The sequence below is a fragment of the Histoplasma capsulatum genome, assembly GCF_000150115.1.
Source record: "Histoplasma capsulatum G186AR genomic scaffold supercont2.4, whole genome shotgun sequence".
Taxonomy (NCBI): domain Eukaryota; kingdom Fungi; phylum Ascomycota; class Eurotiomycetes; order Onygenales; family Ajellomycetaceae; genus Histoplasma; species Histoplasma capsulatum.
Genome location: NW_025544804.1, coordinates 1,516,864 through 1,536,388, shown reverse-complemented (window position 1 = coordinate 1,536,388; position 19,525 = coordinate 1,516,864). Strand labels below are relative to the sequence as shown.

Here is a 19,525-nt window from a genome sequence, read left to right as displayed (position 1 = left end):
TGGGAACGATTAAGGACCAAGGAAGCTCCCACATTTCTGCTCCAAACCAAATCAACGTCGCATGCATATCCTGTCGTCATATCGCCGTCTCGCTAAGTTTGTATGTGACAGGGACTCGCGGGCAAACCCCCACGCTCCCTCCCCTGCGTGGGATGGAGGGCCAGATATCCCACTTCGCCCAAACAACCTCCATTGCCGAGGAGGGGCACATTGATGCCAATTTTCCACATCACATCGACTCGTGAGCGGATGCTTCAAGTTCTTAAGAAAGGGACTGTTTTCACCCGCCATTGCTCTTGATAACCGTTGCAATTCATAAGCCGATCATTCATTCTCCCGTGGTTCGTTCAAAGCAAATATGGCATCCGCAAAGCAGGTTGTCCTGACCGACAAGGCCCCCGCGCCTATCCCGGTGTTGTCCCAGGGAATCGTTTACAACGGAATTGTATACTGCTCGGGCCAGGTGGGGATGGATCCGGCCACTGGCAAACTGGTTGAGGGAACAGTTCAGGATCGAACAGTATGCTGCTTGCTCTCTACTATTTAAAAAGAAAGAAAAAGCAAAGAAAAAGCAAAAAAAACATGGCCACTCGCAACAGCTACACGCGCGAGGTTAGTTCCGCTAACAGTGATCTTGCAGGCCCAAATATTCCGCAACCTGAGCGCTGTATTGGAGAAAGCCGGCTCAAGCTTGGAGAAGGCTATCAAGGTCAACGTCTTCCTTGCCAATATGGACGACTTTGCGGCCATGAATGAAATATATGGCCAGTTCCTGAGCCAAGAACCTAAGCCGGTAAGTGTCCTCGTCTTGTTGTGAGTCTCGAGGCCACTATTTGTGTGGTTTTACTGATGAAACTGTCCAGGTGCGAACCTGCGTTGCTGTGAAAGCACTCCCCTTGGGTACGGACGTTGAAATAGAGTGTTCTGCCTTCATTTGAACTGCGATGCTTTCCTTTCGTCGAGAAGTCTTTGCTCCTTCCAAGCCATCTAGCGACACCGAAGAAAAAGAGGAAAAAAGGAAAGGAAATATCAAAAAAGAAATATGAGATCACACGACCACATGTTTGATTGGGCATAGTTACCAACATATCTGCACTCTGTACCTAGCTAGCTTTTTCGAGTATTTTATGTATAAATTCGTTCTATCATCTCTCCATTAGGAGGGGTTCGAGGGCACTCTCCAGTCTTCAAGCGCATTCAAATGCTGGAGGGACCTATTAACTAGCTTCAATCCCCCAAAATTGCAAACATATGAATCAATCAATCAGCTTTCACGGATAACAAACAGAAAGCAAAGAATTCGCCGAGAGGCTAAATACTTCTGAAGGAGTTTGTTTTCATCTTTCACATCTCCCCATGGATGGGTTTGGCACCGTCAAGCAGTTTTCACCTGAATATCACCACAGCAGGATGCAGCAGGTCATGCATCGCTCTCCCCGCAGCCTCATGATGCAGCATCCCACCGCTTTGCCCAAGGGATATTCATGCTCTGAGGCTGCACCATTTCAAAGACTAGTGTGAACCCAACACCTCCGCCACCCCCATTTCCCCGCAATTACCGCCATTGCAGCAAGACAATTCAGCACTGTCGCCCAACTTGCTGGGTCTCTCGCGTGATGGTCCATACGAGGTTTCTCACTAACCGGGGAGGTTCAGCCACAAAATGGTCCTTGGAACTCCCCTCCCGTCGATGTGGGCTCTGGCTTCCCACCAGCAAGCATCCTTTTACAGCGTGGGGGTCACCTCTGCTTGCAGTCGTGAAATTGGTCACTGCCGGGCATTTTCCCTATTTACATAATTTTGGGTCATCATGAGGTGGATTTTGGGGGGCTCAATCGAGCTGAGTGGCCCGGTTTCATTCTCCAAAATTCATTAACTATTGAACCCCTGAGGAATAATGGCTCGTGATGAATGACCCCCCTTGATCAATCCATCTTTTCACTCCGCCTGTTTTTTGGGCAGATCTTCTCTGGAATTTCTGCTGTTAGCTCCTGCTTTCCCGTTTTCCTTCAGAACAGCCAATATTAGCTGTGGGCTTTCAAACTTTCAGCCCACATTCTCGTTGTATCTTCGTCGTCACATAAAGCACCCCTCCACCCGAAAGAGTACTTTCAAAGCTCAAACCCCAAGCTCGACCTCTTCTTTAAAAAAGGAAGAAAAGACATCACAAAACGATTGAAAAACCCTTTCCACCTTGATTGCCAACATGTCTCCAATGTCCACAGCTCATAAGGACGTCAGCGAAAATGGCAGCAGCGACCGACCCCGCCGCCCGCTAAAACCAGGTGTATACGTTCCAACTATATGCTTTTTTGAAAAAGGAACAGAGAATCTCGATACCCAGACAATCAGCAAACATGCCGTGTGGTTAGCACAAGCTGGCGTGACCGGCCTGGCCGTCCACGGCTCGAACGGCGAAGCAGTACATCTATCAAACGAAGAACGCATTGCGGCCATTGAAACCACTCGCAAGGCGCTAGATAGCTCCGGGTTTCCCAACATGCCCCTCATCGTTGGCTGCAGTGCACAGTCTACTCGGGAAACTATCAAGCTTTGTCACCAGGCATATGCAGCCGGTGCTGACTACGCCCTCGTCCTTGCTGCATCTTACTACAAAGCACTCCTTTTATCAGATTCGATTCTTCAGTTCTTCCGCGACGTAGCTGATGCATCTCCGCTCCCGATTGTCATATATAACTATCCCGCTGCCGTTTCAGGTCTAGATCTGGACTCAGACACGATCATCGCATTGAGCAAACACCCAAATATTGTGGGCTGTAAATTTACCTGCGGAAACACGGGGAAATTAACCCGCGTCGCCGCTGCCCAGGACAGCAAAGCCTCAGTCCCAGCTCCGTTCCTGTGCCTTGGTGGTTCAGGAGACTTTACGATACAAACTCTCATCAGTGGTGGATCAGGGATTATTGGGGGGATCGCCAATATTGCGCCCAAGACTTGCGTACGGGTAATGGATCTATATTATCAGGGAAAGCTCAAGGAGGCTCGTAGTGCTCAGGAAATTTTGGCCCGTGGCGATTGGGCGGCTATTCAGGGGGGTGTGGTAGGGATTAAATCTGCCATGGAGTCACACTTGGGATACGGGGGATTCGCTCGCAAGCCCCTGCCCAGGCCGACTGATGCGATGGCAGCAGCCTATACAAAGGAGTTTAGCGAACTCGTTGAGTATGAGCGTTCGTTATAAACGGTCTCCTTCTCTGTTGCTTTGTAGCTATTTTTTTTTCTATTTTTTTTTTTTTGAGCTTCCTTGAAGTTTTAATAAATACATCACGGTAAAGCGAGGTAGCATAACTCACAAGGCGGCATAAAATAACATTCGCTTTTGTCATTGGAAGCTTTCTCTCTTAAGAGTGTAAATTTCAATATCGTTAGCTTCAGCCAATGCTTGGTTTTATCCATATTGCCCTGAATGAATCAATGGGTGTCAACCAAGCATCGCCCGCTATCCGATCGGTCCTGCTTAACTCACTCAGAATTCGTCCCCTTCTCCGAGCAATGGCCAGGGGCATAAGGCTCCTCGTCAACTTACCCTCCGCTTGTCGCTCGCTTATTTTCGAAGTATGGAGCAATGGGGCCCAAATTGACTTCAGGCAGGAGTTCCCAAGTCGAAAAATAACGGGTACCCCCACGCATCCCACACATCCCACTTACCCAACGCATCCTTTCAGGAGAGAAGCTCTGCTCCTGGATAACTGAACACGTGTCGGGCTGACCCAACTGATCCATATGGACTCGGAAGTATGAAGCTTCGCCAACTATGTCCAGCAAGGGATCTAGGAGGTGGAAGACCGGACGCGCCGGCAACTGACACGGAATTTTGGTTATTTGTGGGGATGGAGAAACTCAACTTGCACCACTGTTGTGAGGATTATTGGCCAGTCCAATTTTTGTATGATTTATCCTATCCAGGGGAAAAAAAATACCGTTACTGAGACACTTCGCCCAGTCTTTATGGTACATGTTCAGTGCGACGTGTGAGAACTTTCGACGATCTCCTCGAAGTTTTCACGCTATCACTGGACCCCCTTTTTTGGTGCTGATAAAACTTTCTTTAGCTTCATAGCTGCAGCGTTTTCAAAAAGATAAGCAAGGCGAAATCGTAGAAGAGAGCTCGAATTTGTTTTGCAAAGTGTCACAACGTTTTTCGGGAATTCGTGAGGGTTGAAGCTGACAGGTCGTACTATTTTCATGCAGTTCCTCTGGAGCGTCCAACAAGCCATGGCTGATCTTCATGGAAGTGGGGCATCTAGGCAGGCTTCTAAGGCGAGCGATACAGCATCGGTCTGAGCCAGCTTGATGAACGGGCCGCGCTCCTCCAATCAATGCATTGATACTAGTATAAAAAAATAGCAATGTAACCGGATACTTGCCAACTTGAACTCATGAAAGGAGAACCGGTGCGATACGACGTTAGGAATGCATTGGGTGAAGAGAATTAAAGCAGGTTATTTTTTAGACCATTCCCTGGCTTGAAGCATCAATTCCTCGCCACAGCTTCCAGATGCCGGCAGCTAGTTCGGAATTTCTCCGTATCATGTTGTCATTGAATATTGGAGCTTAAAATATTGGACTGAGCAACGCTGCCTCCTCCTCCAGCCGCGTTGAAAAATCATCGCAAGAAAATACGAATAAAGTAGGAAAGCACTATTCAAGGAGAAAGTGTGCTAAAGCTATTAGTTCAATTGACATCCAATTGGGAAATTTTTGTTTATATGAGATATGATGATGATGATGCTGGTCCACATACCAAATTGGGAATTTAGCCCTACCCCGGGATAATCACAATCCTCGACAGCGCAACGAGAAAGTGAGCGAACGGCATCTTGCAAAAAGCAATTCACGTTCTTCGAAAAGGCACATACCCCCACATCCTGTCTCGCATCCCACCCATCGTTTTCCGTGGGACCGATCCAATCCTCCGGTAATTGGGGTGAAGATGACATTTCTCTCCGAGTCTCCAGAAACGTGCCCCCACACTTGGGAGTATGGACGTTGAATTCCAACATTGGGGGTCTCTGCCGATTTGGGCTGAACATCCTGATGCTGCAGGGCAATAATTCGCGGTGGCGCTTGTGAATCAGCTAGGCCCCGCTTTGGCGGCTAGGAGATGTTCGACACCTGCAGATTGAGATCGAACGCGGGGTCAAAGATTCACTCCCATGATATGACATTTGGGGGCAGCAGAGGGTTCCACAACAACTCCTATCAGCGGCCCGAGGTTGGAAAAATTGGCTTTAATACACTGAGACAATCACGTCGTAGCCTCCCACCGACAACGCAAGAATATTCCAAATAACTCCGCGAGCAAAAAAAGATAATTGCGAGAAAATTCGAAAGCGAAGCAGGAGAAATCATCCTCGCGCCACCATGTCACCGCCATACCCGCTGCACGAGTCCGTCGCTTCAAAAATACATCCAGAATATGTGTCCTTCTACAACAAACACATCATTAATCAGGAGCAGGTACATCTCCAACCCGTTGCCGCATCGCGCACATCTGGGGTCCTCATACCAGGCGCGGGGCCATTGTTACCTGTGGGTAAGCAAGAAGATATCTCTATTAAACGGAAGGAGAGTGATGGTCTAGATGTGAATTTGCGATGCTTCACTCCAATCGCGGAGAAAGCGCCGGCGGGCGGGTGGCCAGTGCTTATTTATTTTCACGGGGGCGGGTGGGTGCTCGGGAATATCGATACGGAGAATGTCGTCTGTACGAATATTTGCTCCAGGGCTGAGTGTGTGGTTATTACCGTTGATTACAGGTTCGTTTATTTGTTTCATTCCAACTTTCATTTCTATCCCAAGAGATAGTTAGTATTGATTTACTAATCCAACTCACCAGACTCGCGCCGGAAAACCCATTCCCAGCGGCGGTACACGATTGCTGGGAGGCCGTCCTTTGGGCCTTATCAGAAGGCCGCACGCGTCTCAACCTTGACATCTCGCGCATCGGTGTGGGAGGCTCGAGTGCAGGCGGCAACCTTGCAGCCGTCATGACACATCGATGTGCGGCGCGGAATTTTTCGCCTCTAAAAGTACAGCTACTCAGTGTCCCGGTAATGGACAACACAGCTGATGTCAGTAACAACATCTCCTACTGTGACAATGAACACATCCCTGCTCTCCCTGCTGCGAAAATGCTTTGGTATAGACGACACTATCTGCCCCGAGAATCAGACTGGGCAAACCCTGAAGCCAGTCCATTGTTTTACGCGGACGAGTCACCCACTTGGTCTAGTGTACCTCCCGCAATCATGATGGTGGGAGAGCTTGATGTGTTAAGGAGCGAAGGAGAGAAGTACGCGGAGAAATTGATAAAATCCGGGATTCACGTTGACTTGCATGTTATGGAGGGGATGCCCCATCCGTTCCTTGCAATGGATGGAGTCCTGCAGGCCGGCAGAGACGCTATCACCTATATGGTTGAGGGCTGTAAAAAGTTCCTATAACTATTGCGCAATTATTTTCGCTCATCGCACAAGTACGAAGACATTGCACTCTTGTTTCTCTCTCCACCTATAGTTAGTTATTTATATCCGAACCAAGCCAACTGTTCTGTTAAGGTTTGGGGGAGCTTGTTTTTGGAGCGTCTTGGACTGATGAGGCTGGCGAACTAAGGACATTGGCGTAGTTATTGCTTTTTCCAGCATGGCCACTCCGTTGCATATCCCGTGCCTGATGGCCAGCGGTAGCATCTATAACATCGCCAGATCTCGAGAATTAGAAACCAAAACGACAAAATCAAGACTTTCCCTGGAATTTGCTTCGCTGGTCCTTTCCCATACCGTACATCGAAGCGGTGTAGATAGTAATCCGTAGCTGACACTCTCCCCAGCCATAAGATGGGGATTGACGAGGGATCCTTGTCCACCTAACAAAATGAAACATGATTTGCATACATATCATGAGGTTTTTTTTTTTTTCCCCTCTCAATTAGGTAGCATTAAATGAATGCAGAATGCTTGCCATTCAATTCGAGATGGCCATATATACTATTCATAGCCAACACCGCAGCTCAACAGCGCACACCTACTTGCCTAACGATTATAATAAAAATAGTGGCAATTTTCCATGTCCTTAGAAAGATCAAGTTAATTGTTCCACTGACAGCCTAAGAATCCGCAGAGTGGTAGAAAGCCGTGGTAGATCGGCAGTGTAGTTAGTTGCGCTCTGTATATGTTATATAATTACTCGTAATCATTGATAGCTACTGCTCCATCGTAAGTCTGCGGATACTTGTATTTGTTTTATTTTTTTTTCGTTTATTTGATCTATTTACTTTTATTTGTTTATTTTGCTTTGTTTTAATGTTTACTTCCTAACAACTCGCTGCAGCTGCTTGCATCGTTTAAGGAGCAACCATGAGGATTAGTTCGGAGAGCCGGAGACAAGGTTTAGAAAGATATCTTCGCCCATTGATGTTGTTCTCGCAAGGTCATGATTCACGAACGAATGCAAGCAAACGCCTTATTCGGGCCTCTTTCTCGTAACGTTACGTGATGATGTTGGGCCATCTCGTTTCATTCTCATTCCGCCGAGCATTCTTGGCCGCCAGGGAACAATCCACCAACGGCGCCTCCAGACACCAGGAGAATCCCTCGGCGAATACGCCGAAAATGCGGAGTCGCCTCCTAGTCTCCTAGTCTGCTTGTCCCGCCGTCTCAGAAAACCGCTAGAAGCCCTGCGTGCCAATCACACCGTTAGCTAGAGACTTCGGCTTCTGGGTATCTTGTTGCAATAATAACTCGTCGCCGAGCAGCTGTTCCCCACAGAAGTCTCACCCCCAGAGCATCATGGCCGCCAGTTAGTTGTTTGTATCCTCGGCTGCGGGGAAATCAAAGAATCGCTGCGTACAAGTGTAATCTAGGCGCTTGACGGCCTCGAGGACAACAGCTAACCCCCACGCCCGCCGTGATAGCTCTATCAACTAGCTTTAGTCTTCAGGATCCGAAATCAAACTGTATCTCACGGAGGAATAGTTTCCGCCCGTCAGCCATGTCGCCAACCATCTAATGGCGGGAGAAACAGACTTGCTGGCTTATCCCCCTCGTGTGCTTCTGTCTGACACCATTGGACAGCCTGGGATGGTGTATCTCCTCTCTTCGACCTTTGTATCGGTGAACAGGATCTTGGAAGATCTTAACTAGGGTGAATTCATTAAAGATCGCGTATATAAAGTCCCCAGTTTTTCCTCCCTTTTCGTCCCTCGTGGCCCTTGTATGTGTGAGTGGGTGTTTGTGACGGTCCTTCCATTTATATCCTTGCGAAGCAGAGGTGTTGATTCCTCTGGCATTACTCCCCGTCTTTCTCTTAGTCCACCACTGGCAATTAACATCATCTGAACCGGGCACCGGTATATATTCAAAAAGCTTACCGTTCATCTGCCATCAAGAAAGCCCATCCGGGATCTTACCGGCATGGCTTCGGAGAAACCAACACCGGTGGTCAGCGATGATATTTCAAAAAATGAGTTGACTTACGAGTCTGCGGGCAACCTAGAGAGGAACTCATTACAGGGTGAAGGGAAATTTGATGATAATGTTGCTCGCATCACGGACCACAAAGCAGAGCGAGCGCTATGCAGGAAATTTGATGTCCGCTTGATGCCAGTTTTGGCTATAATGTGTAAGTGAACACAGACACCAGGATCCCCATCCGGATATGCAGCATCCACGAACCGACCAGAGCTGACGGCAGTTTTCTAGATTTATTCAATGCACTGGATAAAGGCAACGTGGGTAATGCCCAGACAGATGGGTTGAGCAAAGGTAAGGGAAAGCATTATCTGCCACTTTGTGGGCTCCCTTGCACCAGGTCTAACGGCAAGGGGGAATAGATCTCAACTTCAAAGACGGCCAATACAACCTTCTCCTCTCCATTTTTTTCGTTCCCTATGTGCTTTTCGCGCCACCAGTGTCTATGCTGGGCAAAAAATACAACCCTGCCCGCGTTTTACCTATTCTTATGTTCGTTTTTGGCTCAATGACTCTTCTCTCCGCCGCCACTAAGAACTTCGGCGGCATGTTCGCCCTGCGCTGGTTCCTTGGGATGGCGGAATCCGGTTTCTTCCCGCTGGTAATCTACTATCTCACAACTTTCTATCGACGTGGCGAGCTTGCCCGCCGCCTCGCCATTTTCTACGCGGCGTCCAACATTGCCAATGCTTTCTCGGGCCTTCTCTCCTTTGCTGTCTTTAGAATTGAAAATACCTCGCTGGAGGGCTGGCGCTATCTCTTCCTTATTGAAGGCGCCGCTAGCGTCACCTTTGCAGTCTTCGCATACTGGTACCTGCCCCTGAGCGCCGCCCAAGCGAAATTCCTCACCGAGCAGGAGAAAGCCTTGGCCTTCCACCGCATCCAAGTAGATTCCAGTTCCGTCGTCGACGAGAAATTCAACTTCCGCGACGCAATCCTCGTCTTCAAGCAACCGATCTCATATGCTTTCCTCGGCGTCGAGATGTGTCTCGGCATTCCCATTCAATCTGTCGCCCTATTCATGCCCCAAATCATTCAACGCCTGGGCTACACCACTGTGAAAACGAACCTGTACACCGTCGCACCCAATTGCACGGGCGCCGTGATGCTTCTTATCCTTGCGTTTTCATCCGACTGGGCCCGCATCCGCTTCCCTTTCATTGTCCTTGGCTTCGTTCTTACATTCACTGGCTTTATCATCTATGCTGCAATCGATGACGTGAACGCCCAGCTGAAGCTAGCATATTACGCCTGCTTCATGATGACATGGGGTACCTCTGCCCCTTCCGTGCTCCTCAGTACATGGTACAACAACAACATCGCGCACGAAGGCCGCCGCATAATGCTTACCTCTGTCGGAGTCCCGCTGGCCAACGTGATGGGAATCGTCAGTAGCAACATCTTCCGAGCCAAGGACAAGCCCAAGTATGAGCCTGCGTTGATCACAACTGCATCATTCGGGGCCGCGGGTGCGACTCTCGTGGGCTGCCTGGGGCTTTATATGTTGTGGGATAACAAACGCCGAGATCGTCGAGCGGGAGTCACCATCAAAGCGAGGGATGTGTCGACGAAGAATCTAAGGGATGGCCCGTCATCGGAGGAATTTCGATGGTATTTGTGATTGCCGGCATGTTAAACTTTATTATATCCGTTGATTTGATGGGTTGTTTTGTACTGTTATTTTTACTCGGGCCGAACTTGGTAGGTAGGTACTAGTTTCTGTAGCTGGTGAATTCTACCGAAAAATCCAATCAATCAGCCGGACGCCCGGTTGGGTATTTGGAGAGAGGTTGTTGATGTCTTGATGTCTTCGCGAAGATTTCCAATAAATATCACACGGCATGAAGGCTCAGTATTTCATCGAGTTAATATTCGACCTATCAATCCTATCAGTTTTTTTTTTGGACTTGCTTCCACCATAATAATTGCCTGGAGGAGAAGGAATCCCCCCATTGGAGAGTCAAAGCAGTGTTTTGAGTAAAACATACGAACAAAATTCTCATCGATCATTGAACCTATGATTCAAATTATCCCACAAATACAAAAACAACCAGCGATGGATGGATCTTTGAGTGAAAAGGAATCAAATCAGAACAACAATGCTCAAAATCCGCACCAGTCAGTTTAAACAGAAAAGAACATTGGAGACGTAGGAGAAATGAGAAGGAAAACTAACAGAAGCGCAATGTGGAAACTGATATGTTCTCTCATCTTCTGAAGATGTGTAAATCCAAGTTGCAGGCGAGTTCACAAATTACCCAGGCATCTCGCAACCTTTCCCACAAAAAACATCAGACCGAGAATAATTTCCCCAAAACTTCCAAATCGACAAGATTTAAAATAAAACCCCCAAATGCAAAATAAAGCAATCAAGAGCATTCACATAAATCGCCGCGTACAATAGGTAGGTATCAGAAAACAAAGCAAAAAGTACAGTGCAAAACCCTTCCATAACCCCAATCACCCCATCCCATGGCAAGAAAAGCACCAGAAGTCCTAGAAACCCAGAACCCAAAGCATAACTCCGTCCTAATCCATCATACAGCCATCCTCTGTACTTCTAGCTCTCTCCCAGTTTCTACTATATTGCCTCCGTCGCCTAACAACGCATTTTCTCAGTTCCACTCCCCAAGGAAACCCAGAAAATTTCCACCAAGAACAAGGAAAAAAAAAGAAAAGAAAAAAAGGACGAATATTCACAAAAAGTCCTCCGGCCAGTCGAACTCCTGCGGTTTCTGTTGCTGTTTCTTCTGCTGCTGCTGGTTCTGCGCGCACACCTGCTCCTCTTGTTGTACCTCCAGCTGCCCCCGGCTCCGTACACTGGCCCCAGACATAGCGATGAAATTGGCTGGTAGCGGTGGGACGGGCGGGATGTCATCGTCACCGTCGTCGTCCTGGTGGTCATTTCGCATGGCAGCTCCGCTGCCGCCGCGACGTGGTTGGGGGCACTTTATGCTGCTGCCAGCTGTGCTGTTTGTAGGTATATCGGAAGTATGGTCGCGGATGTGGTTTTGGCTTGGAAAAGTCGTCGGGGACCGGCGACGGCGGGGTGGGTGGTTGGGTTTGGGGATGGGTTGTGCGTTGGAGGGAGGCTGGTTGTCGTCAGTAAGACCTTGTTTTCGGCCTGGTTGGTTCCGTTTCGAAACCGATGAGGAATCGAAGGGCGGGGGGCGTGCATAATCTTCTTCTGAATATGGAACTGCGTCGTTATTACGATGTTCCTCCCGATGAATGTCTCGTGCCCCGGTCGACATGCTTGCGTGCCGAGAGCTCGTCGCGGGTGTTAGGTTCTTGTCACGCCTTGTTTTCCTAAGTTTATGGGACGGAGTACTTGCATCCTCTGCATTTAGAGGTCGAGGGCCATTTGGAGTTGCACCCGCAAACAACGCCTTATTCGGAGGCTTCTCCACGCCTTGACCGAGCAAAATCCTCTCGGATGGTAGTGAGGGCAGTGCGCCCGGGACGAATTTCTTCCTCCGTCCCACTTTAACCCCTTCACGATGGGGAGGAGGCACGGGTGGCACGGAATCTATCTCGTCAACTTTCTCGGTTTCATTCATATTCGCACTGCCGTTCGCGCTTGTACTTGTATTTTCAGTCGTGCTCTCGTGGTCAATATCCCATTCCCCAGATGCCAGACGCAACTGCCTCTTCGCCCGCTCCAGCTGGCTCTCCAAATTACTAACCTTCTTCCTCAACTTACGCTGCTTCTCCAGATGTCTACGAGAAACCTTTTCTCGAAGAACCCTGGAATTCCCATCCTCGTTATCATCATGATTGTGGTTATTATCCTCACCGGCAGCATCTGTCCGCTTCGGGGTCAACGGAAGACTGATATTTGAAGCCGCTTTCCGCAAATCCAGGAACGATGCGCGAAACGCGGATTTTGATGGGCTGAGGAGGTTATCCTTGCTGAAGGTAGAAGAGATGGAACGAATGGGCTTACGCTGCTGCTGAGGCGTCCCTCCGGCAAGATAGGGATGTTTTGATTTTTTTTTAACGCTATTCTTTTCCGGGGTGGGATGTGCTCTGTAGCTTGCAGAAGTGCTCTTCACTGTGCCCTGATACCCGGCGGCCTTAAGTTCTGCATAAGCTTTCTCAGCTTGCGCCTGGCGCTCTGCAAGGATATCTTTATGCGCTGTTGCATGCGTCGATGCCGATGTAGTCGACGTCTTCGTCCCATCCTGGGATCCATTCCATATTTCAGAGACATTGTTCCACACGCCAAAGGGGTTAAAGGCAGACGCTATAACTTGTCCAAACCTGGACAGCCCAGATTGCTTCGCGCTTGGAGCATCCGTGGGAACAGAGCTCATTGAGGTTGCAGTTGATGAAGTGTACGAATGGCCATATCCTGGAGGCTTCCCGGGTGAACTAACGCTTCCCGAAGCACCATCTTCATCGTCGCCAGTCATATATCGATCAACAGCCTCGTCTATATCCTCTCCGATATAAATACTAGGCGGCTTTTGACTAACACGATCATTCATACTTCCTTCAAGGAATCTAGATTTGCGTCCCCCTTCTGCGTTGGCGGCGGCGGCAGCGGCGGCGGCAAGAGCAGAAGCAGAAACGGAACGATAAACATTGTGCGACTTGACGTAAGACGGCCTCCTTCTCGAGCGCAGGCGAGAATTTGCCGACTCCTTCTTCCCACCAGCATGAGCCTGGCTAGGGCTAACGTTGACCTCTCTCCTCTTCAAGAACCACTCATTCGAGCGCATGCGCTTTGGCGACGACTTGGATATGTCGTTCCCATACTGGGGTGAAGGGAATTCAAGGGGGTTGGCGCCATCATTGTTTTCGGCAGCACGCAGTGCAGCCGACAGCGAGCCCTTTAGGGGATCATCACGATCGTAGTCGTAGTCATATCCGGGACTCTGGTCATCATTTGCGTTGAACAGTTTGCGTTTTGCAGATGAATTTCGTCCCACAGAGCCACTCGCAGCGTCCGGACTGGTAGCTTCACAGGCACCTCCTAGCTGGCGTTCAACATGGCGGTGAGTGGGAGTTGAATAATGATGGTGTTGATCAGTCTGCACGGGAGCGCCGTTAGCTGCAATTATTCAGTACCCACCACCAATGAAAAAAATAGGAAAGAAAAATACAATACAATACAGAAATAACACAAACTCTCCACTCAAGTAAAAGAAGAAAGAAAGCAAAGCAAGAAAATATATTCAACGTGAAAAATGAACAACACTCCGCCGAAGCTTTCCCAGGATTGAGTTTTGGACGAACTGTGGGCTGGAACAAAGAAAAAAAAACAAGTTCGAAAAAGAGTTCGAAATCGGCCCAAAGAGGCTTGAAGCCACCAACGCCTGCGAAGGTTCTTCCGGTGGCAGGCACATGGTTCATCCCAAACCATGGAAGCGCCAGAGAAAACAAATGGAATCAATGAAGCGAGATCACAGCAACCAGCCTACCTGTTCATTCCCGTGCCTCCCTCCCTGCGGTGCAATCATCTGCGGGATCTGCCCATGCTTCAGCTCTGTATAGGTGTTTATCTTCGAGGGACGGCTCTGGTGAGTCTTTTCCCTGCCCATAGCCGTGCGGTTCAATAGCGCGCAGGTATAAAGGCTGATCGATCAATGCCTTTGTATTTTCGGAGAGCAAACAGTTCTCATGTACCCTTGCCCCCGGCTCCAGCAGGTTCACCGCTGAACCAGAGGTCCACCACCAGATGGGGTGCGACGGCTAGCTGCTCTGTACGACTGTTGTCTTCGGGTTGTTGAGTAGCAAACTTGCGGTCAGTGAAAGGAGGAAAATAGGATTTTGGCAAATATATTCAAGAGGAAGGGAAGGGAAGAGGGAAATTGAGAAGGAATTTAAAAAAAATAAAAAAATAAAAAACTGCTAGATCATTAACCATAAAAATAGAACTCTAGCTGTGCCTCGCATGCTAAGACAACAACAACAACAACAACAGGCCACGCAGCTGCTGGCCAGGAAACAGAGAGGAATGTGCTTCGAGCAACTCAACAACCAATTCATCCAGGATGGGAAGAAGAGATGAAGAGGGAAAGAAGAGGAGGGCCAATTCTCACCCCGCAAACAGCTTTCATCCAGCACAACTGACCGTGGCCGACAGAAAGGAAAATTCTTGTCAAAAGCGCCTTTTGTGTTGTGGATGTGTGCTGCCTCTGAGCAGTCACTAAGCTGCCAGCAAAACAAAACAAAACAAAAACTAAGCCGGGCCTAATGAGGTAACTATTCAACGCAAGTTAACTATTCCCGCAACAATTGGTGGGCGCCTCAGGGCAGCTAGTTGGCGACTAAACACTTTTAGCGGGCCTTCTTGGTTGTTGTCTTTCCCAATCGTCGCAAGTCCATCGAGTCCTGGAGGCCACTGGAAGGCCAAAACTAAAAATAACCATCAAGGCGATCATACTCTTCTGTGCGCGGAGTAGGGAAACAAAAACCAGGTCAATTGTGCCAGCTGGGGCTTATCTTTTGTATTGTTCTTCTAGGCTGAGTGAGGACAGCATCTCTATCTAATCCATATCTCTCTACACAGACTCACCTAGATAGGATCACCTACTTGTCCTCGCTCGGTTGACAACAACAACAACAATGATCATTGTATCAAACAGTCCTAGATATCAGGACTCTATAGACTCCGTGATTGTACTACATGTCCCTACTTGGGGCCAACTTGGATGACCAAAAAAAAAAAAAAAAAAAAAAAAAAAACAGGGAGTCGGAGAAGCTGAATCGATCGATGCCCGAATGATCAAACAAAACAACCAGCACGAAAATAAATAATGAAATAAATAATGAACAAGAAGTTTGTCTCCTATTTACACCCACAGCAGCCGCCAGAAGCAATAAGTGAAATTTGGCGTGAAAAAAAAAAAAAATCCCCTAAAACCAAAACATTGTGAATATACAAAAGTATACATCAAAATTTCAATCTCGTTTCACTGTAATGATAACATATGTTATAGCTAAAAAAGAGTATAAAGAAATATCACCATCCTAAATTTCCCCCCTCCTCTCCTCTCCTCTCCTCTCTGTTCTGTTCTGTTCTGTTCTCGTCTTATATGTTTCCTGCCTCATTCTGTCTGGTCCACTACAATAACAATTTGAGCCCTCTGTGCCATAGACAGAAACGCATGCGTTGGCTGGTTGGCTGGTTTGAGGATTGGAAGATGAAGTGCTCACAATAACAATATGGAACAGGCGAGGATGACGATAACGAACATTTGGGGTGAATAATAATAGTTAGATGTAACTTAGATATAAAAGATAGTGATCGTATGCAACTATATGTGCCGGGGGGGGTAAGATAGGAGCGGGAAGAGACTGGCAAACTGACAATGTGAGACACAAGAAAGAGGAAAAACACGATATGATTTGACAAACAAACAAGCAAAAAATATCCAGGGTCAGGTAAAAAACTAACAAACCTGGTGAAAGGAACACGGGAAGGAAAAATGAAAAAAATAAACATAAAAATGGCGATATGTGAGCATTTACATCTGCGATTTGCAGGGAGGACGCGAAGAACGAAATTGACAACACCATGAAGATTATGGATGAGACAAGAAAGATAAAAGATAAAAGAAAACACAATATACCTGCCGCCCGCTCCCTTTCCCCTTTCCCCTTTCCGTCCCTTACTGTCTGGGACTTTTCTTTCTTTCACTTCTCGACTCAACCAAAATCAAAAAGGCCACCACTTTACTTACATGTGTGTGAACTGCGTAAAAAAAAATCGAATCCTCTGCCTGTCCACGGCTACCATATCTTGGCAATACATTAGAATAAATGGGACATGATAACAATGGTAGTGCGTTTTGCGGTACATGGCCTGCTCCCTCCTGTTTTTGCTCTTCGTTTCCTTTCTGACTTCTTTTCCACTCCTTCCCTGATACATATATATAGACTCTGAAAATGCAACTTCGAAACATAGCTAAATTGCTAGTCATTATGTGTTGGGCGTGTTGTGTTTGGGGTCCTAGGATTGTGTACATCTGCTAGTAGATATAAATGTTGACGTGTGTAAGAGCGATAGAATGCTGTCCACTACAAGCGAGCAAGGGGGTGGGGGGGGATAAAAACTAAGGTAAGGCGGAAGAAACAAAAGAAAAAGGGTCGACAACGCTGATAGTAGGAAATAACAAAAAAAGGGGGGGATAATGAAAGAAAGATTAAGACAGACGAGGGAAAGGAAGAAAAGAAAAATACATCGAAAAGAAAGGGGGAAAGGAAAGAGGTGTTGAAGTCGGGAGTATATGGTAGGTACAGAAAAGGAAATTGTAGACCGAAATATGGAGGAAGCTGTTAGTTGTTTGGGGGTATGAAATGAACTTGTTAAAGAAGCGACAAAAGACACGCAGAGCCAAGCTGGGATTGATTTCGTGGGTGGAAAGGGTTGAGTGATCGACCAATCTGTTTTGCTGGAAACTCAGCTCCATAGATCGATAAAACATACTAATACCGAGCCAAAAAAAAAGCCGTGATGAGAGATATAACGGTGGGTTTGGCAGAGAGGATATATATAGTAATGGGTTTGAGAAGCCCGGTTCATTGAAGGTGGGCGCGGAGCCGAAGCCGAAGAATCAGATTGTACCACCGACAACAATGAATGACGGCTCGTAGGAGGCAAGCAGGTGCCCCGGGTGCCTAAAAAAAGGGGGGCGGCCCGGGGAGCATTACGGTCCCAACATTCCACAACACCCTTGCCCATATGTAACCAAGTTCTCCTGCCTTTTTTTTCTTGTTTCGGCGCGCTGGCATCCCATGAAGCCAAAGGAAAACTCCCCTTTCCCCCTTTCCAACCTTTCAAACCAAAAAATCCAATCTCAACCCTCCTACTCAGCAACAGCACACACCTCCGGCCGCCTGGGTAACAAATCCACATCGCGCGGAATATTGACCTCCTTCCCCTTCGAATGCACCGACACCCGCTGCTTCGCCACCAAACGCCCATCAGCCCGGCGATACGTCATGATCTCATCGTCAGAGCCGCCAGACGTCTCGCCAATCTCACCTTTGGCCGCTTCATCACCGGAGACGACGGGCCGCTGGCCGTTGCGGAGCGGCTTGAGGTCGTGGTCCGAGGAATCGCGGCTGCGTTTGGTCGCACCAGGCTTCTCATCGAGGATATAGCCACGGCGCGTACGAATGGCGTTCAGGATGGCGTCGTCGGCTTCGTTGGAGGAGTCGACTTCGACGGAGAGGCGGGAGGGGGTTGGGGGGAAGAATGTAGATGGACTTGGTTTTGTGGGAGTTCTCTGGTGAGGAGGATGGGGTGCTATTGCTGCTGGAGGTGGGGGCGGGGGTGTGGGTTGTTGATATTGTTGGGTCGGGTGGAGCTGAGATGGTGGAGCGTACAGTTTTGGATCTGACATGCGCTGTTCATAGGGCATTGGCGGGTAAGAGGGATGATCGACTGATGGGTTCATGGGCAAAGAGGACTTCGATTGGTCGTATATGTCAGAGTGAGGACTGGGAGGAGGGTACTGAGTATACTTTTGTCTGTGAGGGTCGTACTCCGGACCTGCAGATATTTGTCGGGTATGTGTATATCCAAGATGTGGCGAAGTGTAGGCAGGTGGCGGAGCCGGGTGTGCAGTCGGTGGTGGTGGAGGGGCGTGATATTGTGGAGGAGCAGCGCCGAAGGACAGATGTGACTGTGGAGTTGCGGCAAGATTGGGAGAGGGTTGCTGATGGGATGGATGATGGTAGCCGTAGTCCGGGCTCGGCTGGACCTGTGGTGGTCCTGTAGGGTATCTGTAAGGGTCATCCATGGACGCATTGCTCGCTGAGCGTGGACGTTCGATCGGAGTACCGGGATAAGGATCCGGGGTTATACGTCTGTCGTCGTAGGCACCGTAGTCCTTGTTGGGCTTGGGCTCGCGACGACGCATACGAACATCGCGGCGGATCCGGACACGGCAACCTTGTTCTGCTACGATGCGGCTCAACGAGGTACTCTCGGCCAAGCCTGGGAACTTCTTCGCGCTGTAAACGGTGAATGGGACGGACTTGACAACCAAGCGGAAATGGAGGAACTGATGTGGTGAACGGGGCTTTGACGGTGTCAACGGTGCCATGTGGTTCTGCGAGTGCGGTACTAGTCCACCTTTATCGGCATGCTTGGGCTCCTTCATTTCCTCATACAAGTTGAAGTTTAACCGGTACAAGCCCTCGTGGCGGACAGAAAGATCAGGAAAGATGAAATATCCTGCCTGTGTTGGTCGATCCAGATACGCAATGCCAGCGACGGGCACACCTGTCAGGACAGGACATGAGGGGGTCTGAGTCTGGACCCTGCCATGGGCAATTGGGCGCGCCCACTCCAGAGTTGCAAACAAGAAAAAGTTGGCGTTGTAGCTGAAGGTGATATCCGTTTTGTGCTGATCATTTAGATCTGATTCGAACACACGTAATTCGACCACAGGAGGTGGGTCAACAGGCCGACGGTCCGCAGAGGCTGAGATTTAGAACGTGAGCATTGGAATCACCATTGCATGCATATGTTTGACCACAACTCACATTTTGCTCCAGCACCACATGCTCTGGCGCGCTCAGGCTGCTGGATGACTTTCAGGTTGTAGGTGAGTTTTTTACCCTCCTGGGTGATGCGAGACATGGTATGCTCAGTCTCATTGGGAGGGTGCAGGATTGACGACGCTTTTGTAGCCATGACGGGCAATGATCAGGAGTTGCTAAGTAACAATGCACTAGATATGTAGAACCTGGTCAGGTCACGGACTGTGTACGCAAACAATGCCCTTTGTATGTTAGACAACAACAATCAAAAATAAAAAAAATCAATCAAGGGGCGTTATCGACAAAAACAATGTAGATCCGATAGTATGGTATCCCAAACCCAAGAACTCGGGTTTCGAAACACAGGGAAAGGATATCAACCACGACACACCACATACACTAGAGAAATGGAGGAGAGTTCAACAAACAACAAAATAATCGACTGTTCCAATGCGCGATCAACTGGCAGAGAGAGAACTGGACCTGAGCGTCACAGATGCCGATGCCAGTTTCGGGAACAAGGAGAGGATCAG

The 19,525-nt window shown here is 48.5% G+C and overlaps 7 protein-coding genes across 7 annotated transcripts; 4 read left to right on the top strand and 3 right to left on the bottom strand.

Annotated features, from left to right (window-relative positions):
• Window positions 1–225: 225 nt before the first annotated feature.
• Window positions 226–1,002, top strand: HCBG_03552 (uncharacterized protein; the record flags this gene model as incomplete). The annotated part of the gene is made up of 3 exons (XM_045430601.1): window positions 226–520; window positions 641–793; window positions 864–1,002. The coding sequence occupies 3 exons, from the start codon at window positions 359–361 to the stop codon at window positions 936–938; spliced, it is 390 nt and encodes a 129-aa protein (XP_045288744.1).
• A 1,204-nt stretch (window positions 1,003–2,206) lies between these two features.
• Window positions 2,207–3,202, top strand: HCBG_03551 (dihydrodipicolinate synthetase; the record flags this gene model as incomplete). Its single annotated transcript, XM_045430600.1, has 1 exon — window positions 2,207–3,202. The coding sequence occupies one exon, from the start codon at window positions 2,207–2,209 to the stop codon at window positions 3,200–3,202; it is 996 nt and encodes a 331-aa protein (XP_045288743.1).
• Window positions 3,203–4,662: 1,460 nt separating this feature from the next.
• HCBG_03550 (uncharacterized protein) lies at window positions 4,663–5,054 on the bottom strand (the record flags this gene model as incomplete). The annotated part of the gene is made up of 2 exons (XM_045430599.1): window positions 4,663–4,682; window positions 4,766–5,054. The coding sequence occupies 2 exons, from the start codon at window positions 5,052–5,054 to the stop codon at window positions 4,663–4,665; spliced, it is 309 nt and encodes a 102-aa protein (XP_045288741.1).
• Window positions 4,835–7,043, top strand: HCBG_03549 (alpha/beta hydrolase fold-3 domain-containing protein; the record flags this gene model as incomplete). Its single annotated transcript, XM_045430598.1, has 2 exons — window positions 4,835–5,780; window positions 5,861–7,043. 2 exons carry the CDS (start codon window positions 5,386–5,388, stop codon window positions 6,465–6,467), a joined length of 1,002 nt encoding a protein of 333 aa, XP_045288742.1.
• A 1,392-nt stretch (window positions 7,044–8,435) lies between these two features.
• HCBG_03548 (uncharacterized protein) lies at window positions 8,436–10,113 on the top strand (the record flags this gene model as incomplete). The annotated part of the gene is made up of 3 exons (XM_045430597.1): window positions 8,436–8,643; window positions 8,724–8,786; window positions 8,855–10,113. 3 exons carry the CDS (start codon window positions 8,436–8,438, stop codon window positions 10,111–10,113), a joined length of 1,530 nt encoding a protein of 509 aa, XP_045288740.1.
• Window positions 10,114–11,188: 1,075 nt separating this feature from the next.
• HCBG_03547 (uncharacterized protein) lies at window positions 11,189–13,850 on the bottom strand (the record flags this gene model as incomplete). Its single annotated transcript, XM_045430596.1, has 2 exons — window positions 11,189–13,528; window positions 13,734–13,850. 2 exons carry the CDS (start codon window positions 13,848–13,850, stop codon window positions 11,189–11,191), a joined length of 2,457 nt encoding a protein of 818 aa, XP_045288739.1.
• Window positions 13,851–17,125: 3,275 nt separating this feature from the next.
• HCBG_03546 (uncharacterized protein) lies at window positions 17,126–19,146 on the bottom strand (the record flags this gene model as incomplete). Its single annotated transcript, XM_045430595.1, has 2 exons — window positions 17,126–18,933; window positions 18,996–19,146. The coding sequence occupies 2 exons, from the start codon at window positions 19,144–19,146 to the stop codon at window positions 17,309–17,311; spliced, it is 1,776 nt and encodes a 591-aa protein (XP_045288738.1).
• Window positions 19,147–19,525: the final 379 nt, after the last annotated feature.